This window comes from Engystomops pustulosus, chromosome 2, assembly GCF_040894005.1.
Source record: "Engystomops pustulosus chromosome 2, aEngPut4.maternal, whole genome shotgun sequence".
NCBI lineage: Eukaryota > Metazoa > Chordata > Amphibia > Anura > Leptodactylidae > Engystomops > Engystomops pustulosus.
In genome coordinates this window covers 158,136,319-158,162,911 of record NC_092412.1, presented here as the reverse complement: position 1 = coordinate 158,162,911, position 26,593 = coordinate 158,136,319, and the positions used below count along the sequence as shown (strand labels likewise).

The window sequence follows — 26,593 nt, the reverse complement described above, 5'->3', positions numbered from 1 at the left end:
AACTAGGCCTGAAGTATTTATAGTTGTCTTTCACAACTAAGCCGTGTTGTTTGTACAGGTACAAGTTTAGCTTCACGTGTAGATGTAACTGTAGTTACACCAAGGACTAAATTTCTATGCAATTAATGGCGTCTTATGGAAGACGACGAGTACATTGCAGCACGGAGCTAGGCGGATGTCTTCCACACAATAAGGGAGTCTCTAATCTCGCCTCCTTCTCACTTTCTCTTCCGTCCATTAACATAACCCGCGGCTTACTCTGGCAAGCAAAGCTGCCTGCAGGGCACGACATGTCGGGTGGGTGGAGAAAGAGGCGGAGAACATATTAAGACAAAAGGCGTCTAGAAAATGGCAGCCTAATAATAAAGCGGGAGTAAGAAGGAGTAGACGTCAGTTGAGGCTGCAGCTGTGCATGAGGTAATTTCACTCCCTCCAGCACAGAGCAGCAGGGCCTATGGCGCCGTCTTACTCCATTCTCGCACTCAGCCGCCGTGGACTGAAACCCCCCGCAAAATAAACACAGCTCATTAGGGAGGTTTATTTACTCTACGTATTATTAGCATCTCCTAGCCTATCGCTTGTCTCGTACACAACATCCACGAAGGCGGGAGGAAAGGGAGGGGGATGGGAAGATTTGGTTTCCACCCCCACCCCCCCTTCACCAATGACCGAGGGTGCAGAAGCCGCACTATCCCGCTCCCCATTCCCCCTCCTCCTTCCGAATGGTCTCTCCCAGAGGTTACCGGAAGTTGTGCGGCGCTGCCATGTTTTTAGCTGCTTTGTTGTAGGTTTCATGTAGGATCCTACGCTGTTTTTTTTCTATTTTTTTTTTCCCTCCTTCTTCCTTTTTCCCCCCTTGTGCTACGGCAGGCGCTTCCCTCCTCCTCCTCTCCCTTCCTCCCCGGGATCGCCATGGAGGCCAACTGGACGGCTTTCTTGTTTCAGGTAAGGGATAAAACACGTTACAATTTCTTTCTGTGCCCGGGAGTCGTACTACAAGGACAACGGTGACCTCCCCCCTCCCTGGAAGCTGTGCAGCCGCCTCCCTCCTCTCCCCTCCCCGGGAAGCGGGGACACCCGGGAGCAAACATCCCCCCCTCCTTCACCACCTCCTCCTCCTTCTACATCCTCCTCCTTTCCCGGCCGCGCAGCGACATCAGAGCCGCACGCCTAGAGCAGGAGCCTGGTTGTGTGAACCAGTCGGCGCTGTTGTACGCGGCGGTCTGCTTTTAGTCCTAGTGACTGCACGTTTTGAAGGAGAGGGAAGACAAAGGGAATCTTCGGAGCTGCGGGAGACTCATCGATCGGATTTTTTCGCTCGCTCCCAGGCCCAATTGTGAAGCTTCGGTATATAGGACCTGGCCAACAGTCCTGCGTTGACCTGGTGGTCTTGTCGTCTCTTGTCCCTCGATCGCTTCAATCACACTGAGGGTTACCCTTTCACATAACGCCCTAGATTTCACGACTGTTCTTACAGTATCGTGTATTTCATTGTATGAACGAGTTTGCCCACAACTTTATTTGTTAATATTATTGCGCCGTGTCATTCCAGAGACCCCGTGCTGCTCTGCCCCTCCCCCTCCAACACCGTTCTCTCCTCAGTGAAGATTATGGCGGGCTGCTTTTTTCTGCTTAATTTTCCTCTTGTTTCGGCTGCCTTTATTATCGGGGAGGCGGGCTTAGTGGCGTATAAATCTCAGCAGCGCTTCCAAGTCTTCGTGGAGCTGCGTTATCTCGGACTGTTATCGCTGCTCGTGCAGTATGTTACGCGCCTCAGACACAACATCACCTCAGCGCTTCTATGGCGACTCTACCGTATTGTATAGAGTATGCAGACGTATTGTTTTACAAAAAAAATAAAGTGCTCGGTGGGGGGTGGATCGCAAAATGACCAAAATCAAAAGATGGTTTTTATAATGTGAACCTTTATATGTGGGACCAGGGGTAACGTGTTTTATTAAAATCATCAAAATCCATCATGATAAACCAGGGACACTTACTCATATATCCAGGCTATGTGACAGTGGTAATCTGATTTGTTATCCATGGCCTTATTACTTCTCAAATCAACTTTTAAAATTGCCAAAGCTCATTAGCCAAATTTTAAGTTATGAATTTTGGTATAATTTCTAAAGTTGATTTTAGAAGTTAAAAGGCCTAAGGATCTAGAAGTTATTGTCCTTGGTGGATGGTAGATTTTCTTTAAAAAGGTGTAACGTTCCCAACAATGTCTTCTTTGTTTCTAAACTGTCAAAGGACAGTTTGTTTTTTTCTTTTATAACTGACACAAGTGGTTGACTTTTTGCTTGTATCTGTCATAATTGACTGTCAGTTTTGAGGGTCATATGCCACTGTTTTGAATTGAGTTTAGTAGGAAGAACTTCATTAAAAAAATAACCAAAGTACAGCAGTCTCTTAGTAATGCTTCTCTGACTCCATTTATACAGGGGTTAGGGGGACCTCTTTTGATGACTCTAATCTATTCGTCCGGCATTATTGCACATAATGCATATAAATGTGCAAAAACAACTTTACATGATGCGACTTCCAATATTAACAGTAGGAGTGAAGATTATTATTTTGTTGCTTTATTAACCCCATAGGCGTTGGGGAACATCATGGTGTGCATGGTTTGGTCACATGACATGAATGTGTAACGGCAAAGACTGTAAAAATAAAATGGACACACAAATTCTGCTAAGAAAATAGTGTTTTATATGTCTAGTAGAATATTATCAGACCGTCCCTAAGAACAAGGAGGCAGAGCAGTGATTTGAGAGACACAGAGCTGTCAAAATAATGGGGCTTGGTTCACTGACTTGGAGAGAAGTCAAAGCCAGCAGACATGAGTCAGGAAAGCTAATTTGCATATCAGAAAAGCGACTAAGGTGACAGGCCTTCTTTAAAGGGGTTATCCAAGAATAGCAAATTAGGGACACGCTTTTTTAAAAATAAAATAAACGTGTACTCTCCACCTCCGCTACTGATGTCTCGCGCTTCGGTCCATCCACACTCGGAGAGCTTCTGGTCGGCCACTCCCAACCGTCGCCGTTTCCCAGCGCCTACAATGCTGGCCGATGTTAGTGGCTGGCCACCTCTGCTGACTAAAAGCTCCCCAAACACAACTTCCGTGCACCTCTTAACAAACAGGGGAATGCATAAGGGACCGCAGCGCGGGACATCAGGAGCGACGGAGGAGGTGAGTTCACGTTTATTTTATCCCCTTTTTTATTTAGCTTTTGAACATTCTACTAATATCTGACACATAGAAAAAGAGAGATGAGACAAGAGAAGCTATTCATGAAAAGAATCCGACCATAGTGCGATGATTCACGGTCAAATCCAGGGGAAACCAAATTGTAAACACTAGGACTGATCAACAGGTTGGAATTATCTGTGAAATGCAGTATTTTTGTTAATAACGGGGATATTTTGTTATCCTGAGTATATTTAAGAATCTTGTCTTCTTAGGAATACCTGTTTAAAGCGTTCCAAAGTTACAACCGCTGATAGACACAGGTCAGATTTGAAAAAATTGTGTTAAGAGGTCAATGTTAGAAGCAATAACACATTGGTGGGAAATACATTAAGGCTGGCGACAGCCTCTAAGTAGGTTCAGGCGCAGTATCCGCCTGGCCGGACCTGTTTAGACCAGTTAAATAATCATGGGAGTCCTCTTGAATGCAGACCTTCAATGTTCTTCCCTTCATCGGGAGAAAGTATTAAATGTCATAAGTCAGGTCAGTCTGTTTCTGAAAATGCCTTGCCGCCTGAGATCGGCAATGAGGGTTCTGTCTTGCATGTGGAGTCTCTTCCACTCCAGGATTCTTCAAAGGTAGATGCTAAAAACTTTGGATAAAAAAATCTAATTTGAATTTAAAAAAACTGCATCCTGTTCGGGGTGAAGATTTTTGCCCAGAGGAAGAAACAGCGGTGTCTTCTCAGAGGTGTCTTATGGAATTCTTCGTGGTGACATAGATCATGGTGTCAAGAGATAAGAACAAAATCCTCAAATATGAGTTTCTTCCATGCCGGGGCCAGGTCCACAACTGCTCTGTGCTCACTCTGTGAAGTCATCAGTGGCTGACATTACAGTTGTGCGCCGGCCGGCTGTGCGCACGGAGCTGTCGTGGACCTGCAGCCCGCATGAAGGAAGAACAGGAGCTACTGCACAGGCGGCCAGAGAAGCAGTCTGGCTGCATTTACTGTGAATGCGCAGACACAATTAACAGTGCTGCAGAGCAAGAGGGGCAGGTGTGTACAGTAGCCTTAGATCTCAGTGCTCGGACACGTCCCAGTTGCATGTATGAAATATAAATATTTTCGTTTATAAGGCTAAGTTAACCCCTTCGCGCTCCGCGGCGGATATATCCGCCACGGAGCGCAGTGACTTAGCGCTCAGTGGCGGATATATCCGCCACGGCTCCTATGCCGGCTCGGCTCTGGATCAGAGCCGAACCGGCATCGGGAAACACGGGGTGCCGGCTGTAACTAATAGCCGGCACCCCAGTGTAACACCCGCGATCGGAGTTGTCTCCGATCGCGGGTGCTTAACCCGTTAGATGCCGCGGTCAGCGCGACCGCGGCATCTAACAAGTATCTGGGGGGTCTTTCCCCCACGATCGGCCCCCCCGAACCGTTTTCGGGGGGCGCCGATCGTTGCTATAGTAACTCTGGGGTCCGATCTGGACCCCAGAGTTACTAGCAAGAATTGCCAGTAAGATGGCGTCTGTGACGTCATCTTACTGGCAAAGTGCCAGCCTATGCAAGTGCATAGGCTGACACTGATAATACTCTGCAATACATGAGTATTGCAGAATATTATCATGAAGAAGCAATCAGAAGATTGCTTCTTCATGTCCCATGGTATAAAAGTGAAAAAGTAAAAAAAAAGTTATTCAATAAAAAAATAAAGTCATAAATCACTAAAAATGCCCCAAACCCCCAAAACATATAAAGAGACATATAACTCAAAAAAAAAGTCTAAATCATAACACAAACCCCACATATATAGTATCACCGCGTCCGTAACAACCCGTAGAATAAAAGTAAATCATTATTGAACCCCCACGATAAACGCCGTAAAAAAAAACTGTTATAAACCCTCCAAAAATTATGATTTTTACCTTTTCAATCCCACAAAAAATGATATAAAATGCGACCAAAAAACCATATGTACTCAGACATGATACTGGTGCAAAGTACAACATGTCCCGCAAAAAACAAGCCATAAACCAGCTCCGTAGCCAAAAACGTAACAAAGTTATGCCACTTGGAAGATGGCAATACAAAAATTATAGATTTTTCCCCACATTAGGGTTTTGTTTGACAAATTTAGTAAAACGTAAGAAAATATATTCATGTCTGGTATCCCCGTAATCGTATCGACCCATAGAATAAAGATAACATGACTATTAGTCTATACAGTGAACACCAAAAAAAAAAAAGTCAAAAATCCAGTACAGAATTGATGCTTTTCTACTCCTGCCCTCAAAAAAAGTTCCTAAATTTTCAACAATAGGTGATACCAACCCCAAAATGGTAACAATGGAAAAAGCATCTCATCCCGCAAAAAAAATGCCGTCACATGGCCCCAATAACGAAAAAGCGAAAATTTTATAGCCTTCAAAAGGGGCCAATGAGGAAACTAAATTCCTGGCAGCTGCAGCGCCCTCCTTCCCTTCTGCGCCTCGCTGTGCCCCCATAAAACAAGTAACGGCCACATGTGGGGGGTCTTTGTACTCAGGAGAAATTGCAGAACAAATTGTATGGTGGGTTTTCTCTTTTTATATTTTGGAAATGTGTAAATTTTGGTGCTAACTGAACGTATAAGGGAACAATATGACCATTCTAAATTTCACCTCCATTTTGATTCAATTACTATGAAGATCTCAAGGGGTTAACAATCTTCGTAAAAGCTGTTTCTGATAGCTTGAGGGGTGCAGATTTGAAAATGGGTTGGTTATATAGGGGGTTTTGATGCTAAATATGTAAAATTTCATTCAAAACTGTATTTATCCCCAAAATAGTCAATTCTGAAAATCCGGAAAAGCGATATTCTATTTGCAAGCCGCGTGACATCAAAATAAATTATCCAGACATTTCAGAAATTATGAAAATGTAAAGTAGACAAATGGGAAATGTTATTCAGCAACTTATTTAGCTGGTAAATCTATCTGCCTGAAAACGTGATGATTTAGAATTTCGAAAATGGCAAATTTTTCAAAAAATTCATCACATTTTCTTTTTTTTGTAAATAAACGCTAAACTTATCAGCCAAAATTTACCACTAAAATGAAGTACAACATGTGGGGAAAAAACAATCTCAGAATCGTTTTGATAAGTAACAGTGTTCAAAAGTTATAACCATATAAAGCGAAGCAAGTCAGAATCCAAAAAATCGGGCTGAGCCTTAAGCTGTAAAATGGCTGCGTCCTTAAGGGGTTAAAGACTTAGCAATACACAGACTAAGAAGGACAATGGCAGCAGGAATCTACCAACAGATCTACTTCAGTTAGTAGATCAAACCCATCTGTTTGGGAATTATTATTTTTTTTCTTGCAAGGAAGCTGCAGCTTAGTTGCAGCTTTTTTTCTACTACTTTCCAAATAGAGAGCTGTGTGAGGGCTTGTTTTCTGCGTAACAAGTTGCACTTCATAGTGATGCTATTTAATATTCCATGGACAGCTGAATATGATGACTCATTGAACAGCTTACAGTTCATTTGCATACAGCTTTAGGACCTCATTGCTTAAAGGGGTATTCCCATCTAATTATTTACATTTAATTAAATTCATTTGTCATATGTAAACATTTCTTCAATTGTATGTTATTAAAAAAATGTTCCTGTGTGAATGTAATCTCTCATAAATGTAGCCATGTTTGTCCCTTAGAAACGAGATGGCTTCCTCAGATACGACCACCTCACATTTTGGCAGCGGTGGCCAGATATGTGCTACTGAGTCTTGCCTGACCTTCTGGCTTCAGCGATCATTACCACAGGACGGCTGTGGGACCTGTAGTAACTCCTCGGGCATATAATATTCAGAAACTTTTTGTTTCCTTGTGCAATCCCTCCAGCAGAGGTGGCCGTATCCAAGTACACAGCCTTGTTTCTAAGGGACCATATGACTACATTTATGAGAAATTATATTCACACAGGAAATTTTTTTTTCATAACATCTAATTGAAGAATTGTTTATAAATGGCATTTTAATGAAACTGAATGTGAATGCCCAGATGAGAATACCCCTTTAAGTTTAGGGACAATGAAGGAATAGAGGCAATGCTTTCTAATGGCAGTGTATGAAAATATATTTAGTTTATGGGGTTAATTTGCCTGATGGGTTCTCTTTAAGGACTTAATATTTAATTGCGTTTTTTTTCTGTTGGCAAATCATTCTTCTCATGATAAACTTACAATTCTCATGCTACCTGTTACAATATTTTTGGTTTTATGTCAAGCTTGTCTGAATTTGCTGTCATATGTTTTTGTTCTGTATTGAAAATTGTTTAATCTGTGTTTTTATATTCTGTTTCAGGCTCATGAAGCTTCACACCATCATCATCATCATCACCATCATCAGCAGCAGGCGACCCAAAATAGCTTGCTGCCACTTTTGGGAGCTCCAGTTGAACCTCCTGATCAAAAGCCTATGCTACCTATACCAATTACACAGAAACCTCAGCCTCAACCTTCTTCAGAACCTGTAAAAGATCAAGTTGTAGTTAAAAAAGAAAAACCCAAAACTTCCTTTGTTTGTACATATTGCAGCAAAGCTTTTAGAGATAGTTACCATTTAAGACGCCATGAATCCTGCCATACAGGAATTAAGCTGGTGTCACGGCCAAAGAAGACACAGACCGCTCCGGTTGTTCCGCTTATATCTACTATTGCTGGAGACAATAGTAGAACATCCTTGGTTTCTACTATAGCAGGTATACTATCGACTGTTACAACATCATCTTCAGCTACAATTCCTAGTGCCAGCACAAGCATCCCAGCTATGCCTGTCCCTCAGCCAGTGAAGAAACCTAGCAAACCTGTTAAGAAAAACCATGCATGTGAAATGTGTGGGAAGGCCTTCAGGGATGTTTACCATTTAAACCGGCACAAGTTATCCCATTCAGATGAGAAACCTTTTGAGTGCCCAGTCTGCAACCAGCGTTTTAAAAGAAAAGACCGGATGACCTATCATGTCAGATCTCATGAAGGAGGAATAACTAAGCCCTATACATGTAGTGTTTGTGGGAAAGGTTTTTCAAGGTATGACCGATTTGATTCATTTTTTTGTGCAATTTTGATCAACAAAATCTACTGTTTTGTTGCTTTGCTCCTCCAAAACATTGTTGGGATTTGAAAGTCTTCATCAATGTAGTCCATTACATTTGAAATGTGGTTTTTTTTATTTGCGATTTTGCCCGATAAAACACTAAGATATTAAGCAGCATATGTATTCCCCTCATCCCAAACATGTAGCAGTCCTTTCATACAAGCATTTTTCAGGCATGTGTTTGTTTTGTATTGGATACTAAAGGGATTACAAATGATTTAATGAGTATTTTAAGACCTGCTCCCTAAAAGACTGAATATATATTTTTTAGGTTTTTTGGGGTTTTTTCCCCTACTCAGGCTGCTAAAATGTAGTCATCAGTGACCCCAGCTATGACGGCCAACTGTCTACAGATGAGCTTCCTGAAAGTTTCCATACTTTTAGATTCCATGACTGCTTTCTATCGCAAAAGCAAATGTGTTTTAGTATGCTCTCTGAAAACTGCATTTTTATGCTCATTAGCATAATTGAAAAGTTTATTGTAGAAGGAAGGAGGCCATGCATAACAAGTTTAAGAAGCTAACCACAGTCATGGTGCCTGGATCTATGAATAAGTGTCCCTGGTTTAACATGCTTTATTTTGATAGATTTAATCTAAGGATTAGTTACATAGACAGCAGAGAGACACTAGAACACTCTGTCACAAGATGTTTTGATGGCTGATAACTTGAACATGTTCATGAGGGGCCTGGATCTCTTTCTGGAGAGAAATAATACCACATCTTATGGGTATAAAACTTTTTGTCAGTAGTGTTTGTTGATCCAGGGAGTCATCAGCACCATATTAGGGATTTTCCCCCTACTTTTGTTCAATTGGCATCAGCCTTACAGGTTTTTTTTTTCCTTCTGGATCAACATGGTATTATGTAGGTTTAATAGGTTAGACTTGATGGACTGATGTCATTTTCTAACTTTATTTACTATGTATCTTGCCTAGAAAATGATTGTTGGGCAGTTTTCTAATATTTCCAAATGTACCTTTTCTGTTTTAAAAATGATCTCATACTGAAAAGCTTGTTAGCATGAACTTATCCGGGATGTAAACAGAGGAGAAAATAAGTATTTGACACCCTAACCATTCTTTGTAGGTGGGAAAACTTGCAAAGTCTGTAATCTTTATCCTAGAATCACATTTTATGATTTTGAAACCATTTTCATTTATTGCATGAAATAAAGTAGTTAATAATCTAACAAACAGCAAGATTTCTAAAATAAAAACTAAAAGGTCTGAGACAGAAGCTCCTCCTACTATAGAACGCTATGAACATGTTCCATGTAAAAATGAAACCTATCCAGAACCATCTGTCCAGAACCACACAGGAGGAACTGGTCAATGACCTGAAGCCAGCTGGGAACACAGTGTTAAAGATTACAGTTAGAAACACACCATCATGGATTACACCATCAGGGCTAGCAACGTCCCCGTGCTCACGCCAGCACTTGCTCAAGTCTGTTTTAAGTTCTTCACTGACCATCTAGATCAGTGGTGGTGAACCTATGGCACGGGTGCCAGCTGTGGCACTCAGAGCCCTCTCTATGGGCACCCTTGCCATCACCCCAGGGCAGGGTTTGCCAGACAGGACTCAAGGCCTCTTGCAGTCCCAGGCAGCCCAGGACCCTAGAAGGAAGCTACAATGAAGATCCAAACTTCTTCTCCTTCTTTCTACTGTATTGGTGTCCTCAGGTGCCTATACAATTCAAGCCTCTGAAAGTTCAGGGAGTATTAAGTTGCTGCTTAAATTGTCGCATTGGCATGTTGTCAAAAATACGTGGCTTTTGGTTGTAGTTTGGGCATTCGTTATCTAAAAGGTTTGCCATCACTGATCTAGATGATCCAGAGGAGGCATGAGAGAAGGTTATGTGATCAGATTTGACCAAAATAAAACTTTTTGGTATACATTCAAATTGCCATGTTTGTAGAACGAATGATGAGTACAGTACAACCCCAAGAACAGCGTTCCAACCGTGACGCATGGGGGCGGAAACAACATACTTTGGGTGTTGCTCTTCTGCAAAGGGGACAGGACGACTGCATCATATTGAAGGGAGTAAGGATGTGAGTCCGTTTGTTGCAAGATTTTGGCTAACAACCTCCTTCCCTCAGGAAAAGCATTGAAGATGGGTCGTGGCTGGTTTTTCCAGCATGACGATGACCTGAAACTCACAGCCAGGGCAACTGAGGTGTGACTTGGTGAACAGTATTTCATGGTCTGGAATGGCTGAGCCAGTATCCAGACCTGCATCCAATCAGAATTTTTTTAGAGGGAGCTGAAACTCAATGTTGCCCACCAACAGCCCCAAAATCTTAAAGATTTGGGAAAGATCTGTATGGAGGGGCGGGACAGAATCCCTGCTGCATTATGTGCAAACAAGAAATACAGGAAAGGTCTAAACTCTGTATTTGCAAACCGAGGTTTCTGTACTAAATATTAGGTTCTGTTTTGAATCAAATATTAATTTCATGCAATAAAATGCAAATTAATTAAATATCATACAATGTGATTTTCTGTTGTTTTTTTTTTAAATTACCTCTCAGTTGAAGTATACCTACGATAAAATTTCAGAGCTCTACATTCTTTGTAGGTGAGAAAACATTGAAAATTGGCAGTGTATCAGATACTTCCTGTAGCTAATGGTGCACCCTCTTTCTTACTCCTTTTCTCAATAGAAGATGTGACCCATTGTGTAAAGGAACAGGTTGGTCAAGAAATAAAAAAAGAAAAACTTGTGAACCAGCAGGCATCACATAAACTCCTCTAAAATGTCTTCTAAACGGGAAATGTTTAAATTTTACTTTTGTTCTAAGGAAGGTTCTGTATAATGTCTATAAGGTGTTTTTTTTTTTTTTTTTGTTACTCATATTGATTAAGCATTATTTTCTCTGACAGACCAGACCACTTAAGTTGTCATGTGAAGCATGTACATTCAACTGAAAGACCCTTCAAATGCCAAGTAAGAGAAGAAATTGTTACGTTTTACCATTGCAGTGTTTTTATTTTGTTACATTCTTATATTGGTTTTATATTGTATATAGATCTGTGAACATCTCTTGCTCTGTAATAGGCACTGGACAAATTTAAGAAGTTGTCCAGCGAAATAAATCAATTTTCAAATTATGGCTTTTGGTCAAGTAAACACTGATTCCGATCTGTGAATCAGGAAACATATCAATTATTTTTAATGTCTCTATAAATAATTCAAACTATTTTTATGCTTCTGAGGATGTGCTTTAACCCCTTGATGCTGAGCCTGTATTAACATCGTGTGTGTATAATAATTGTTTTATTAGGCCTCCTTTGGTGTTTAAACTTTAAGGGGTCTGATCACTGATGCAACATACTGCATGGCTATGTTCCATTATATTGGGAATTTAATTCTCATAGACTAGCCTATTTCCAGCTGTAATAGAGTGCCAAATTACCAGCTAGCAGTTGATCCCCCATTTTACAATGCTGAGGATTGGCTTGTGTGAATGTTTGAGGTATGTCCATTTAGAATATACTGTAGATTTTTCATTATGTGATGGAAACTGCACTAAATCGTCATTGTACCAGATGCAAAGGGTTTTGCTTATACACAGGCCACTTTCACTCGGCAATATTTTGCATCAGTATTTTAAACAAAATAGCAAAGTATAATGTAAAGTTCTTTTGTTTTTTTTTTTCAACTTTTTAGTATTGTGGACACACGCCTTGTGTTTGGTTATACATAATACAAAATACTTGCCATGTGAAAAATCCTTAGATTAGTTGTATAAAAGTTTTTTTCTTGTGTGTTTACAGAATTTACTAGTCCAAATGTAGAATTATTGAATGCAGGAACTTTTAAATTCTTCTGAACAAATTTTTTTGTGTACAACAGGCTGTTTTTGGTTTTGTTTACCTTTAACCCCTTCAGGATGCAACCATTTTGTAGCTTAAGGCTCAGCCCCATCATTTTTTGTATTCTCGCATCCGCTGCTTTGTATGATTATAACTTTTGAACACTTAATTATCAAAGCAATTTTTCCTCACATGTTGTACAAAAAATATGCTGAAAAACCTCACCTCTTCTTATAGACGAGTCAATAAAAATAGTAAACTTAAACAGTCACCCTCCGGCGGCCCCGATGCGCAGCATGGCTCCTCTTCTGGCTTTTCCGGGGCTCCTCTCCTTTCTTCTGTAACAGCCTGCAGGCTGTCCTGACCAGCGCATACTGTGACATCAGCAGCGGCCGCGTCATAGTATGCGCCTGCCAGCAGATAACATGGCCGCGTCCTGCGGGCTGTTACAGAAGACCAAAGAGCCGTAGGGAAGCCAGAAGAGGAACCGCTGCGCATCGGGGCCGCCGTAGGGCGAGTATATGAGTTTATTATTTTTTATGCATACCACAGGGGGGGCGGGCTGGGCTGGCTGTATGCATACCACAGGGGGGGCGGGCTCGGCTGGCTGTATACATGCCACAGGGAGGCGGGCTGGGCTGGCTGTATACATACCACAGGGGGGGCGGGCTTGGCTTCGTGGGGATACCCCTTTAAAATGGGAAGATTTATTAACCCTTTAAGGACCTCATCCAGATTTTATGTTTTCATACATTTAAAAAAATTTAAAAGCTTGTGTAGAATTTTTTAATTTTTTTTTTGTTTTGCCATTTTCTGGCGCGAATAACTTTTTTATTTTTATACTTCGGTGTACAGAACTTTTTATTTAATTTTTACTTTTACTATTTTTCAGACTCTTTAACCCTAAGTTGTTTGATCGATCCTAGAAAACAGTGTGGCTGTATATGGGGATTTTCCTACTCATTCATTACAATGTGCTGATAGCACAAACGAGACAGCCTCAGGTCTTCGGGAAGACCGGTAACGTGCTATTTCGTCACGGGTCATGAAAGGGTTAAAACACTCTTAGTTGCTTATAGTTCAGCTTTCCTTTTGCTAGCATTGAAAGATAAGTTGCTAGGTTGCAAAGCAGAATTTTCTTAAACGACTATTTTTCTGTTTATTGCTGGTTGCAATAAACCTGCAGCCACATTAGGCTTCCTTCTTGACGGCCTTTATTTATTGCAATTGGCGTATCTAATATGTCCTTACAGGGTGGCACCTCATTGGCCAAGGACAAATCTAATATGTCCTGGATACTAACAGCCTCAACCTTAGGTGAAATTTAGGCCGGCGCCACAGGTGGCGCTTTGTCTGCGCTTGCAAACGCAGACAAAGTCGCGCCCACCGGGGCGGGCCTCGGCCCGATTGCATCGGCGTTGTCTGTGTTTGCAAGCGCAGACAAAGCGCCACGTGTGGCTCCGGCCTTAGATTTACAGATTGTTTCTAGTTGCCAGAGAACCGTAGAGGGTATGTATAAACTCCTCACCTCTTATTGTATTTGGGAAAGTACTTTTTCTTTTTAAAAGTAGTGGATTTTACATATTTAAGCGGAAAATCTAAAATTTCATGTAATTTTTGTATTTTGCCAGTTCAAAATTTCACAAAGGGGTTGTGTGCGATTTTGATAGAAGCTTTTTGCTTTGTGCGTTTTTATGTATGTATGTGTCTCAACACATTTGTGGATTACAAACGTTTTGCATGGCTTTTATTTTGACATTTTTGTGAGCGTAAATTCTTTTTGATAAATATAATGGTGTGTGTGTGTGTATATATGTATATAATATTATATATACATGTGTATATAATTATGTATAAATATATAAACATATGTATTATATACAATCTATTTATATCTATATCTCTTCTCACTTTACTGACTTATTTTACATCATTATTTCTAAATGTCCTAGTGCACAGTATCCATTTAGGGTAAAGGACGTCAGTACTTCAATATCGGTCCAAAGATTGATCCAACAAATATGATAGTATATCTTTGTTCGCATTTTAAAAAAGAAAAACATAAAGATTGTGACCTAAGCAACACATTTCGACTGGTTTGGTTGTAATCATGATCATACCCTGTTTAAGACCACACCAGTCGAAATGTGTTGGTTTTGTCACCCCCTTTTGTTTTTTTCAGTTTTAAATTGACATATAAGTGAACAAAATTTATTGTCATATTTGTTGTTTGATGGATCAATTTGTGCACTGACACAAGTATTTGTGTGTGTGTGTGTGTGTGTGTGTGTGTGTGTGTGTGTGTGTGTGTGTGTGTTTTTTTTTTTTTTTTGTTTCAGATCCCGTGACTTATATGGAGGTCTCCGGACTTCATGTGAGGGAAAAAAAAGGGGCATGGTATATTGTATACACATGGTCTGCAGATCAGTCATGTGCACAGACCTATAGAAAACAATCGGTCAGGATGGTATTCGCACAAAAAGCTATTAGCATACTAATGTCAAAATACCCTAATGAATGAACCCTTAGAAGGTGCAAAACAAAATTTTTTTTTGAAATTCACACATCATAAATTGTGGTGCCCAAGTCTTTATATATGCGATTTTGAAAATGGGACAAGTGCGTTTAATGGGGTGTAGAATAATTCTTTATAGTGTAATTTCATTTTTATTGTATACATTTAAATAGTAAAAATTGCTTTGGTTTTAGGGGCCAAACAGACAGACTATTTTTTTTTTAATGGTTTATTTTGTGAATAGGGGATAATTTTTAAACCAGCAAAACAACTTTAAATGTTGTGACCCAAGTTAGCTGGAATTTAACATTTTAAAATGTTTGCTTCTAATTTCTTTTGGTTTTTGTTCAACATTTTAATAAGTCTTTATTGGAATATTATAAACACAATTATTTTAAATGTATTTCTGCATTTGTCTATTGTTTTTTTAATAAACATTTTAATTGTTTTTATTAGACATGTACTGCTGCCTTTGCCACGAAAGATAGGCTGAGGACACACATGGTGCGCCATGAAGGAAAGGTTTCATGCAATGTATGCGGAAAGCTTCTTAGTCCAGCCTACATCACCAGTCACCTAAAGACACATGGCCAAAGCCAAAGTATTAACTGTAATACTTGTAAGCAAGGTAAAAAGTTTCAAGGTAAAGATTTCTTTATTTTTTTATATTCCATCAGATATAATTTTTTAGGACTTGTTGTCTAATAGTTACTGTGGTTTATGCTTTTACACCTTATTTTTTTAGCAAGTATACAGTTGCCTTGGCAAGGCAGCTGTGTATTTACAAATACAATAACTTGGCTATACAGGCGGTCCCCTACTTAATAACCACTGACCATCTGGATGTTGATAATTTACTGTACTTTAGCCATAGGCTACAAAAAACAGCTATAACTGGTATCAAAGGTGTCTGCAATTAAAGGGGTGTTCCCGTTTCAGCAAATAATTGATATGATTGGCGTAGTGAATAGTTATCCAGTTTTCTATTTCTTGTATCGTTTCTTTTCACTTTTCTAGATCTCTGCTTGCTGTCATTCTTTAGAAAGCTTCTATGTTTACCTCCAGTGGACAGAAATCAGACCATGGTCACACAGGTGCACGGCTCATTATATAACACAGCTGTGATTACTGTCTGTGATATGATGAGCCGAGCACCCGTGTGACCAGGGTCAGATTTCTGTTCACTGGAAATAAACATAGAAGTTTTCAGAGATCTAAAAGAAACCATAAGGTATCAATAAAGAAAATTTGGCTGGGGTTACAATTATAAAAAAAACTGTTCCGACTTGCATACAAATTCAAACCTGCAGAACTTTTTACGTAACCTGGGGACTGCCTGTATTAATGTTATGTATTGAGTATTTTGCAAAGATGATCACCTTTGCCTATATATTTCCATATATACCATACCAATTTTTGTTATGGTAGTATATTAAAGAGGTTGCCCATTGAGAAATCTGAATAAGTAACGGCATAGGAAAAAGTAAAATAAGCCAAACTCATCTTTCTGATATCCTTGTTTCTCCTGTCTTTTGGTTTTAAAAATCGAATAGCCACATTCAGTAGCAAATACCAGTTTTACCAGTTAGTTACATTTTCTAACTTTAAAAAAAAAAAAATTCTAAAACTACAGTTTAATATATTTTTAAACTACAGTTTCAGCACTTAGATTGTAATGTTATTTAAAAAAAAACTTAGTGGTGGAAACCTGGAGTGTCTATATGTTTATTACCATAGCTCATCTGACTTTATTTTGATTTGCTTTCTCAATGTAAAATTATCTAAAACTGTTGAGTCAAACTTATTTACACCAAGGTCCTCCTTCACCCAGTGGACAGGAGTGTTATTTGTAATGTTCTCCTAACCATTTTTAAATTCTTGTACACAGACACAGGGCAGCACATATGCTTTCATTGCTCCGATGAAGGTCTAAGGCCTCATGCACACAATCGTTTGGTCTTCTGTATTCTGGCTGTAAATACGGGACTTATTGCAACAGTATAGCATAGTATTGCACTGTATCCGTATAAAATAGTTTGCTGGCAGATGATGGATGGCTGACTATTGGCTTGCTGACCTCCCACTGGTTCTGGATACTGCACGTATACATTCGTATGCAGCATGTATTTAGCCCATATTTTATACGTTCCCATTGACTTCTATGGGCCATATGGAACGAAAATGCGGTAGAAAATGGGACATTCTCTATTTTTATACGGCTTACTTATTGTATGGTGGACAATACTGCCATGTATATGGATGGCCGTATCGCCCATTGGAATGCATGGGACCATATTCCAGCTGTATATACGGACGGTTTTATACGATTGTGTGCATAGGGCCTAAGGCTATTGTGGCGCTGCTGGGAACATGCAGTAAACCAAGTATTTGACTGCAGTCAGTTGTGCCAACCTAAAACAGACGTGATATATCAAAATTTGTGTTACCAAACACTATAATAATGTTCTGTTTTCTGACTGTAAGAGAATGTTACTCGAAAACAATTAACTAAAATGTAAAATAAAATGGTATAGACTGCCGGAACTGAGACAGCATCGGGATATACTACAGGATGGTGGTTGTAATTAATAGCCGACATTCCAGTGTAACACCAGAGGTCAGAGTTGGCTCCAATTGCGGGCCTTTAAACTGCCTTCTGGGGGTCTTTGTTCCTTGCAAAAAATGCAATAAAAAGTGATCAAAAAAACATGTATGCCAAAATGGCCAGCAAAAAACAAGCCATCATCCAGCTCCATAGCCAAAAAGTAAAAATGTTATGCCACTTGGAAGACGGCAATGCAAAAATTATAGATTTTTCCCGACGTTGGGGTTTTATTTGGTAAATTTAGTAAAACGGAAGAAAATAATATCCATGTATGGTATACCCTTAATCATATTGACCCATAGAACAAAGATTACATGACTATTAGGCTATATGGTGAACACAAAAAGAAAAATTCCAGTACACAATTGACACAAAAAGAAAAATTCGAGCACACAATTCATAAATTTTCAACAATGGGGGATACCAATCCCAAAATGGTAACACTGGAAAAAGCATCTCATCCCGTAAAAAAAAAAGCCACCACATGGCCCCAATAAAGAAAAGGCAAACATTTTATAGCCTACGGAAGGGCTAATCTCCTGGCATCTTTTTTTTTTTTTCCACTATTTTTTAGACCATCTAGGGTACATTAACCCTAGATGGTCAGATCGCTGCTACCATATACTGCAATACTTCTGTATTGCAATACATGGCATTTTTGCAGCACATTCATTACAATGAGCCACTGGCTCATTGTAACGAATCTGCAGATGCCAGATAGTCTCGGGTCAAACGAAGACCGCGATGACATTCGGGGGCGCGGCGACCGTAACAAAGATGGCGGCGCCCGCGCGCCGCCGTCTTTTAAATGCCGCCAGCAACGGACGGGTTAATAGCCGCATTCGGTGCAAGCACCGACCGTGGTTATTAGCGGTGGGGGTTTTCTGCAATATGCAAAAACCCCCACCTTTGTATGAAGAGGACTCAGACCGTGAGCCCTCTTCATACACTCCTTATACCTCTGCGCCGTAGAGCGTTAAGGGGTTAATTACCGACCATATATGGGGAGGCATGGCAAAAATAAAAACAAGTGTACTTGTGCTGCTCAGGTTCCCACTTTGTGTCGGTAATTTAAACCCTTCCCGACGTGTGACATAATAGTATGCACACATCTGGTGCGGGTGCATGGAGAGGACTCATGGGCTGAGCCCTCTCCATAGCCAGTTAGTCTTTGCTATATATTGCAGCAAACACTAACCGGTAACACCCGCGATCAATGCTAGCACTGATTGCGGATATTAACCCATCCACCGGCGGCTTAAAAAAAGATGGCGGTGCCCATGGGCACCGCCATCTTGGTGAAGATTGGCGCTCCCCATGACGTCATTGGGGGGGGGGGTTAACGCTCGTTTTGTCGGCCTCGGGTCGATTATCACATTGTAATGAATCGGGAGGAAAATGCCCATATACTGCCATACTGTTGTATGGCAGTATATGGTAGGATCGATCAGACAACCTAGGGTTAAAGTACCCTACATTGTCTGAAAAATAGTAAAAGTTAAGTTTAAAAAACCTAAAAATTCTAATCGCCCCCCTTTCCCTAGAACTAATATAAACAAAATAAAGAGTAAAAATCATTATATATCGCCGCTTCCGAAAATGTCCGATCTATCAAAATATAAGTTTTTTCACTACGTTCAACCCCGTAACAGAAAATAGTGCCCAAAGTCTAAAAAGAAACTTTTTTGCCACTTTGAAAAATATAAAAAATTCAATCAAAAGATTGTACAGTCCTAAAAATGGTAGCATTGAAAACCACATCAAAAGTCGGAAAATATGATCCCACCCACAGCTCTGTACACTGAAGTATGAAAAAGTTATTAGCGCCAGAAGATGACAAAAAAAAACACAAAACCTGTGCCAGAAGCTTGATGTAATAGTACTGCAACATGCAACACACCTCCCGCGATGAAGTACTATTAAGTCAAATGTCAGGAAGGGGTTAAATACCATCACTCTGAAGAAAACAAGCAATCACAAAGCTCTGTACATGGAAAAATAAAAAAGTTAGTTTTTTAAAGGTGGGGAGTGAAAAATGAAAACGCAAAAACGAAAAAGGGCCTTGATGGGAAGGGATTAATTTTTTTGGCACCTGCATTTTGTTGTGATTTCAAAGGACCTGCTTCAGCCAATCCATGGCCTTCCTGGGCCACCATGGGATTTTGCTTAAATGGAAGTACCAGTGTGACATGCAATCTGAAGCAGGGTTAGAATACTGTACTTGATTTATGTCCCCAAGTAGGTTTTCCATGAATTCCTTTTAGGAACCTTTGTTATTTATTTATTCTTTAGTTCAAGGAGCCATGAAACTGTCTTTTTAAATTTAGTATGTTTAGTGAAACTGAATATGACTGGTCTCCTTTCTGCACGTGACATCATGTTTTTTGGATTTTTCATAGGACAACTTCATGAGCTTCAAACTCCTGTTCATTGTAGAATCAAATATGAAGGTAATTCTTTATTTTCATTTTGTTGGCCACTTTTAACGTAATATTCTATTGCATGAAAACATTTTGTAGAGTATCTGGGAGCATTATGGAATGTGACTGTATGTGCTGCGGTGAGGGAGCCTATAAACCGTTAAGTGTGCAAACCCTGGACAAGTGACTATTATGGCGGCTACCATGTGGCAGCATTCTAATCTGTCCTTCTGGCTTCATCTCTGCTCTTCAGAGGTGATGATCTAGTAGCTGTGTCTGACAGTATCTAAGCATGTGATAAACATATTCAGCATCTGCAAAAGAAAAAGAGACAGAGTAGTCTGAATAGGTGGGACGCAGTCCTGGACACTAAATTAGAAAATGGCACTCCATAGATTTAGCATTAGGATGTGCAATAAATGAATGCAGAAAGCATTGTAGACAGAAAAATAATGCAAACACAAAGGAAAGATGGGAGGAATGGAAAACATGTGCCAAACATCCACTAACAAGAAAAGAGAATAAGACCCGCTGCACACAATCAATTTTTCTTCAGGTGCTTGATGCTACGGCCTGTGAGACTGCTACAAAAGATAAAAAAAAATGTCTTGCAGAGGGTTGTACTAGCCGTTCTGGACGTTTTGGCATTGGTTGCTGGGCCTTTCCGACTGACATGGCACAATTGGAGAAAGGAAGATTACACACAGACCAACTTTACGGACATACAGCCTTTACCGGCGTAAAATACGGATTACACACGGCTTATAAATACAGCCATTACCGTATAGTTCCTTATGTATTCTGTGTATAATCAGTGTTTCCGTAACGGAGCTAGGCCAGCCAATAATATCATTTCATTTATTGCCCAGCAGCCAACCAAAAAAAGACAGAAAACCTAGTACAATGTTGTACAATCTGCATAACATAGAATCATGAGCACTATGCAGGACGAGTCAACCATACATGAGCACAACATATTCCCTGTCTTAATTTCTGCATGGGAACTTCATACTAACAAACCTGACTACAATAAAACATGTGAGGGGTTGACTTGTCGGAGCAGATGCTTAGACCCTATAGCGCCTTGCAGAAATTTAGGGTATGGTACAAGAAGCTTGCTGTGCACATCATGCAGTTGGCATTATATAATGAATATGCGTTACATTTTATGTGCAGGCCAAAGTGGAATTTTCCTGGAGTTGGTTATAAAGATAGTTATGAAGCCCAGATTATACATAAACCCTTCTGAACCCTTAGGTTTTGACCACACGTTTATTTTTTCAGATTCCAGTTTTTGATGCACAAACCAGGAGTGGAGTTAAAATAGAGGACGAGTAACTTCTCAATTATATGTTCTCACCCATTATGATCCACACCTGCTTTTGGCTTCAAAAACTGCATCAGAAAAACTGAACCTGTGGCTGCACCCTTACATTGACCTAGACAGAATATTGACACATCCTTTTGGTATTCCCATACCCAGGAGAATCCAACTAATCATTTTTGGAGTGTTTGTCTTCAGTGGCATAGGCAGGGAACAAGCTATTTGCAACTAAAATGCAAAATTGAGAAAAATTTTTACTCTGCACCATGCATTGTGCAATATCTTTGGGTAACCAACTGTAGGGTTGAAATGCTCTCAGCACCTGGCGATTTCACAGATTGCAGGTGTTAACCATTTAAATGCTAGGTGCTTGTATCGTTTTTACTCTGTACTATTCACTGCGTATTACTTTTCAGCAATACTTTGCAACACCTGGGAGGTCTAAATGCTTACTGTACCCCATGATTTTTAAGGGATGTATTCTATTGTGTTCTAGTATAACAAGAACAGTTAGGCCGGGTTAACATTTTAGTTTTTGCCATATTATGTAAGGATACTTCAGGCGGATTCCCAATGTTTTGTTACAATGCATGGCAGATGTATCCCACTCTGTTCTTATACTGGGTGATGTCACTGTCCTTATATGGAAAGTGAAATCACTGGGTACCCCTTACTGCTGAGCAATTTTTCTGTTCAGCAGGCCTGGAGGAGGGATGCAGTACTCTGCCTCAGCTCCCCATATGCTTGTATTGCCTATCAGAATGGAAAGACTTAGTTTTCTACATCTCTCCATCCTGTCTTTTTTACAGCATACGTTGTATAAACCTCCTTTTGTTCACTCATCATAGGTGCCATGACCAGTAGTGACTGGGGGCCTGGATGTGTTTCACGAATTAAATTAGGGCTATTTTTGGTCCCTGGATGTTGCTGCTGATTTGCAGATGTAAATGATACTCTGGGCAACTACATCTGCTGTGTCCTTGTAGTTGTATATATTTACATGATACATGTCTGGGGAATTGGTGCCAGTGGCTATTATTTGAATTTTTTTTTTTGTGGTCCTTTGTAAATATATATTTGAAATACACATATTGTTACACATTATGTTTTCGTAATGTAAACATCTAGTGAACTGTGAACGTTGTCCCCAGTACTTTACATTCAAGAGAACATTTTAAAAAGAACTAGTTGCCACATTTTTACATATACAGCTAGTGACCGGTTCCTATGGAAGCTGTCACAGGAGCTTAGATATTGTCATCCTGGTCACATGACTTTTAGTGCCTAATGATGTAACAGGGTAAGATCATAAAAGCCAGTCAATTAGGATCAAGGAGGAAGGGCAATGCACATAACTTTTAATTTGCGTGACTGGCACAGTGTGAATGACCCACATCAGGTGATTTGGGTACATGTTTACAAACAGATTTTTGTACCATTGCAGCCATGGAAAGAAACCATTTTAGTGATAAGGGCAATGCTTTTTAACCCCCATAGTGCAAAAAGACGTATCTGTACATCTTGTTGCGTGGGGGGGCTATGAAGAGGGGTCACGGGCTGAGCCCTCTTCATACTCACAGGGTGTTTGTTTGACAATGAAACAAACACCCGTCGCTAACACCCGTGATCGATTGCGGGTGCTAAACCTTTGATCAGCGGCGCATGGGCACTGCCATCTTGGCACCAATCATCGCTCCCTGTGACATCATGGGGGGAGTGGCGATCCGTTGCCATGACAGCCTTGGGTCACTCAAAGATCCAAGGCTACCATGTTTTAGGCTATCTATTACAATGTGCGATTTGTGAGGGGTTTTTTTTTTTTTTGTGGGGGGGGGGGGGGTTAGCCTCCCTAGGGTACTTAAACCCTGGGTTGTGTGATTGATTCTACCATATACTACAGTATGGCAGTATATGGGGATTTTACTGATCATTTATTAAAAGTTCCACTGGCACATTATAACTAATGAGCAGAAATAGAGACCCGTGGCTGTCATGGCGACAGATTGTCGCTCCTCGATGACATCACAGGGAGCACTGATTTAAACCAAGCTGGCGGCGCCCACGCATTGAAGGGATCAGCACCCACAGTCAGTGCTAGCGGTTAGGGGTGGGTGTTTGTTGCAGGGGGCAGCTTATTGAATCTTGCTTCAGCTGTAAAGTGTCTATAATGAAGCTTTATTGATATTCCTTTGTCCCATTACAGCAAAAAATGTTGAAACTCCAATTGTCACTGGGGCAAAAAAAAAAAAAAATTGTTCTGGATCTACAATTGTAAAATATACAGTTTCCACTTAGAACAAACCTATGGAACCTATCTTGTACATAACCCGGGGACTGCTTATAATCTTTTATTATTATTATTATTATTATTATTATTATTATTATTATTATAGTAAATTGTAGTACATATAATTGCACATGAAGAAAAATCAGGCTATGTGTGTGTAAAGTTTGTGTTGTTTTAATGTATTAAAATAAACATTGTTAAGACTTTGATATATTTTCCTCCTATTTCAGCTTCAGACTCACTCTTTTGTGCTGTGGATCAGAATCATAGGACCTTTTCTATAGGTGATTGTATGTCTTCATATCAGTTGCTTCCTAAGCCAAATGGCACCATATTTTTATATTAATTTCAGGTCTTCTTTTAAATAGTGTATGTGATTAGTAGTTATGTGTATATATAGATTAATGTATGCTAGGGTAGTTGTTACCTTGTTTTAAGGTTGCGGCAGTATTTTGCTTTTCTAAACCTTTTCTGTTTTTTCTTCCAGATACTAGCAACATGTGCCAAACTTCTTCTGCACCTCAGACATCTGTAACACTTACCTCTCCCTTCAATATTACATCCTCTGTGGCAGCATCAGGAACCTTGACCAACCCAGTAACTGTGGCAGCAGCCATGACTATGAGAAGTCCTGTCAATGTCTCTAGTCCTGTTAATATCACTTCATCTATGAATTTGGGACATCCAGTGACCATAACTACACCAATTTCAATGACTTCACCATTGTCCTTGACATCGCCAGTTAATTTGCCTACACCAGTTACTGCTCCAGTAAACATAGCACATCCAGTCACTATAACAAGCCCTATGAACCTCCCAACACCAATGACTTTAGCTGCCCCGTTAAATATAGCAATGAGACCAGTTGAGAGTATGCCATTCTTATCTCAAGCTCTACCATCCACATCACCTTGGTAAAGAGAAAACGGATTTAGACATGAATTTACAACAGTATTATGGAGTTATTTTGTAGTTCTCTACAAGCAAGAGAAGGAGGAGATAAATTGATAATTTTTAGTATTTTCTTTTTTTTTTTTTTTTTTTCCTGGACCACACTCGATAAAGGAGAAGAAAGGATAACCATAACTGAAGACTGAATATAGGCTAGAAGACTGTTTGACAGATTTTTTAAGAAATTGTATTAGTATTTTATCTGATTATTGATTATTTTAATAACACTAGCAAGATATTCCTTTTATTATTCTTCATTTGTATGCCAATTATTTGGGTACATTTTTTCCTTTTTAAATCACTACGTTTAATGTTTGTTTAGGCACACTGTGCGCTTATCTGTTAGTATTCCAAGTAAATGAAACCTGTAAATTGCTCAGGAAATTGTCTTTATGTGATTCTGCATTTCACAGTGATGAATCACGTTTGCAGACCGTATTCCATATGAAGATGGAAATTTCCTACACTGGGCTGGAAAGCACATACAGAAATCTGGCCTGCCTCACATTGAGCAAATCAATAATAACGCCTGGTATTATAAAAGAACAATTCAAAAAGTGAAAAAGAATACAAGAGGTTTTTGTCTCTTTTTGCTTCCTGAATCTTCAGCATTTGGAATGTAAATATTGTTTAAATGCATAACCTGAGAGTATTTGGTTTGTATTTTAGCCAACCTTTTTGGTGGAGAACTGCAAATAAGAGGCATCTTCTTGATCTATAGTCAATTATTCGGAATGACTTTGGGTTGAAAAGTTGGATGTACTTCTGAAGCTGGTGGTTATATCAAAATCACTCAGGATGTTCTCTGAAGCATTACTAGCAGGTTTTGCTTGATGAAATGTTTTTATTATAACCATGAACAGCACATTGACAAGCATGAAGTGAATGGGATGCCTTTCCCAAAAAAATAATACATAAAGAAACAAAAAAAAATGATCTGACCGGTGTAGAAGCACAAGGACTGAATGTTTTGTTTTCCTAATTGGATTGCTGATGGGTCAGAAAGCTGAAAAGGAACTGATGTCTTCTTTAAAAAAAAAATGTATACAGTTTGTTTTCTAACCACTAACTAGATAGTGAGCCCCACAAGACAAGCCAAGATTATATCAAGATATATTTGTGGTTTTTGTTTTGTGTTTTTTTGTTTTTTTTTTTCTTTTTATGAAATTTTTTAATGGTGTGCTGTAGAAATGTGTTTAATGTGTAAATATGTTAGCATTTTTTTTATACTCAAATCCTTGTTCTTGCTAGTATTCTTTTAGCGACAGTGGGACGTTGCCTCCTCTGGTCTGTCCCCAATAGCACTTGCTTTTTGGTCAGATTACACACTTGAGAACACCTCATTTATCACTCAGCTGTTTTTTTATTTTTTGTTTTTACTTTATTTCCCTTCAGAAATGTTACCCGTACTGTAGTAAACCAAAAGATTTCTGCCTTTAGAGCATCATGTGAGCTGAACCTTTTTTTTTTTTTTTTTTTTTTTCAGTATAGATATACATTAAATTCTTGAATTGCTGTAGATATTAGCAAACACATTTTATAAGCAATGTGTTGCAAACTGTTTCAGCCATTCAGTTTAGCGATACTAAAAAAGGAAAAAAAACTCTACATTTACTTTATCTAATTAAGAGTAATTCTTATTTATACATTTCAACCTATTTTCTACGGCATTAATTTTATTTTATGCTAGCAGCAAATGGGATCAGTGGATTCAAATAGATCACATATTCTAAAAATAAAGGCCTATACAGCCATTACATTAGATAAAATGGCATGCTTTAAAAGATGACTCTTCTCATATGAGAAGACTTTGGATAGAAAAAATTCACAGTGTAGGGGCTTGATATATACAATAAATAAAATTCAGTGTAAAGATATTTTATAACTGATCTTTTATACCGTAGGACATAAACTGTACATCTTTTGTATATATGAAAGCTTAGGTACTTTCTGTTTAGCAGAAAGAAGCCACATTCCTACACTTTTAATGTATATGTTTGTTATATTGTCCATGTAAACACATGCCCCATGTTTGTGCCTTTTTAATTAGTTTGTCTCAATAAACAAAATGTAGAGAGTTTTCTTTGTTCATCTTTATGGAAGTGGATACCTTATTTGAAACAATTGTATTCTCTTACATAGCTTACTATATATATATTTTATAAGCTACAGAACACCATATTCCTCCTTTGGTTTGGTCCAATTTTAATTTTCCATAAAAGTTCTTTCCATGTTTCAGACAAGAATGCAACAACTTCTGAATCCGTGGGTCACCCTACTGGTTTGCCCAGCCCTCAAAAAAGAGTAACTTGAAAACGTTCATCATGTTGAGCAGGT

The 26,593-nt window shown here is 39.4% G+C and overlaps 1 protein-coding gene across 2 annotated transcripts; it reads left to right on the top strand.

The window, feature by feature from the left end:
* Positions 1-439: 439 nt before the first annotated feature.
* Positions 440-26,336, top strand: VEZF1 (vascular endothelial zinc finger 1). Of its 2 annotated transcripts, none has more exons than XM_072137117.1 (7): positions 440-945; positions 7,542-8,266; positions 11,222-11,285; positions 15,126-15,312; positions 19,674-19,724; positions 23,536-23,589; positions 23,793-26,336. In XM_072137117.1, the coding sequence occupies exons 1-7, from the start codon at positions 913-915 to the stop codon at positions 24,221-24,223; spliced, it is 1,545 nt and encodes a 514-aa protein (XP_071993218.1). In that variant the 5' UTR covers positions 440-912; the 3' UTR covers positions 24,224-26,336. The 2 variants fall into 2 exon arrangements, with proteins under 2 accessions (XP_071993218.1, XP_071993217.1); XM_072137116.1 differs by lacking the exon at positions 440-945 and adding an exon at positions 1,155-1,827.
* The last annotated feature ends 257 nt before the right edge of the window (positions 26,337-26,593 follow it).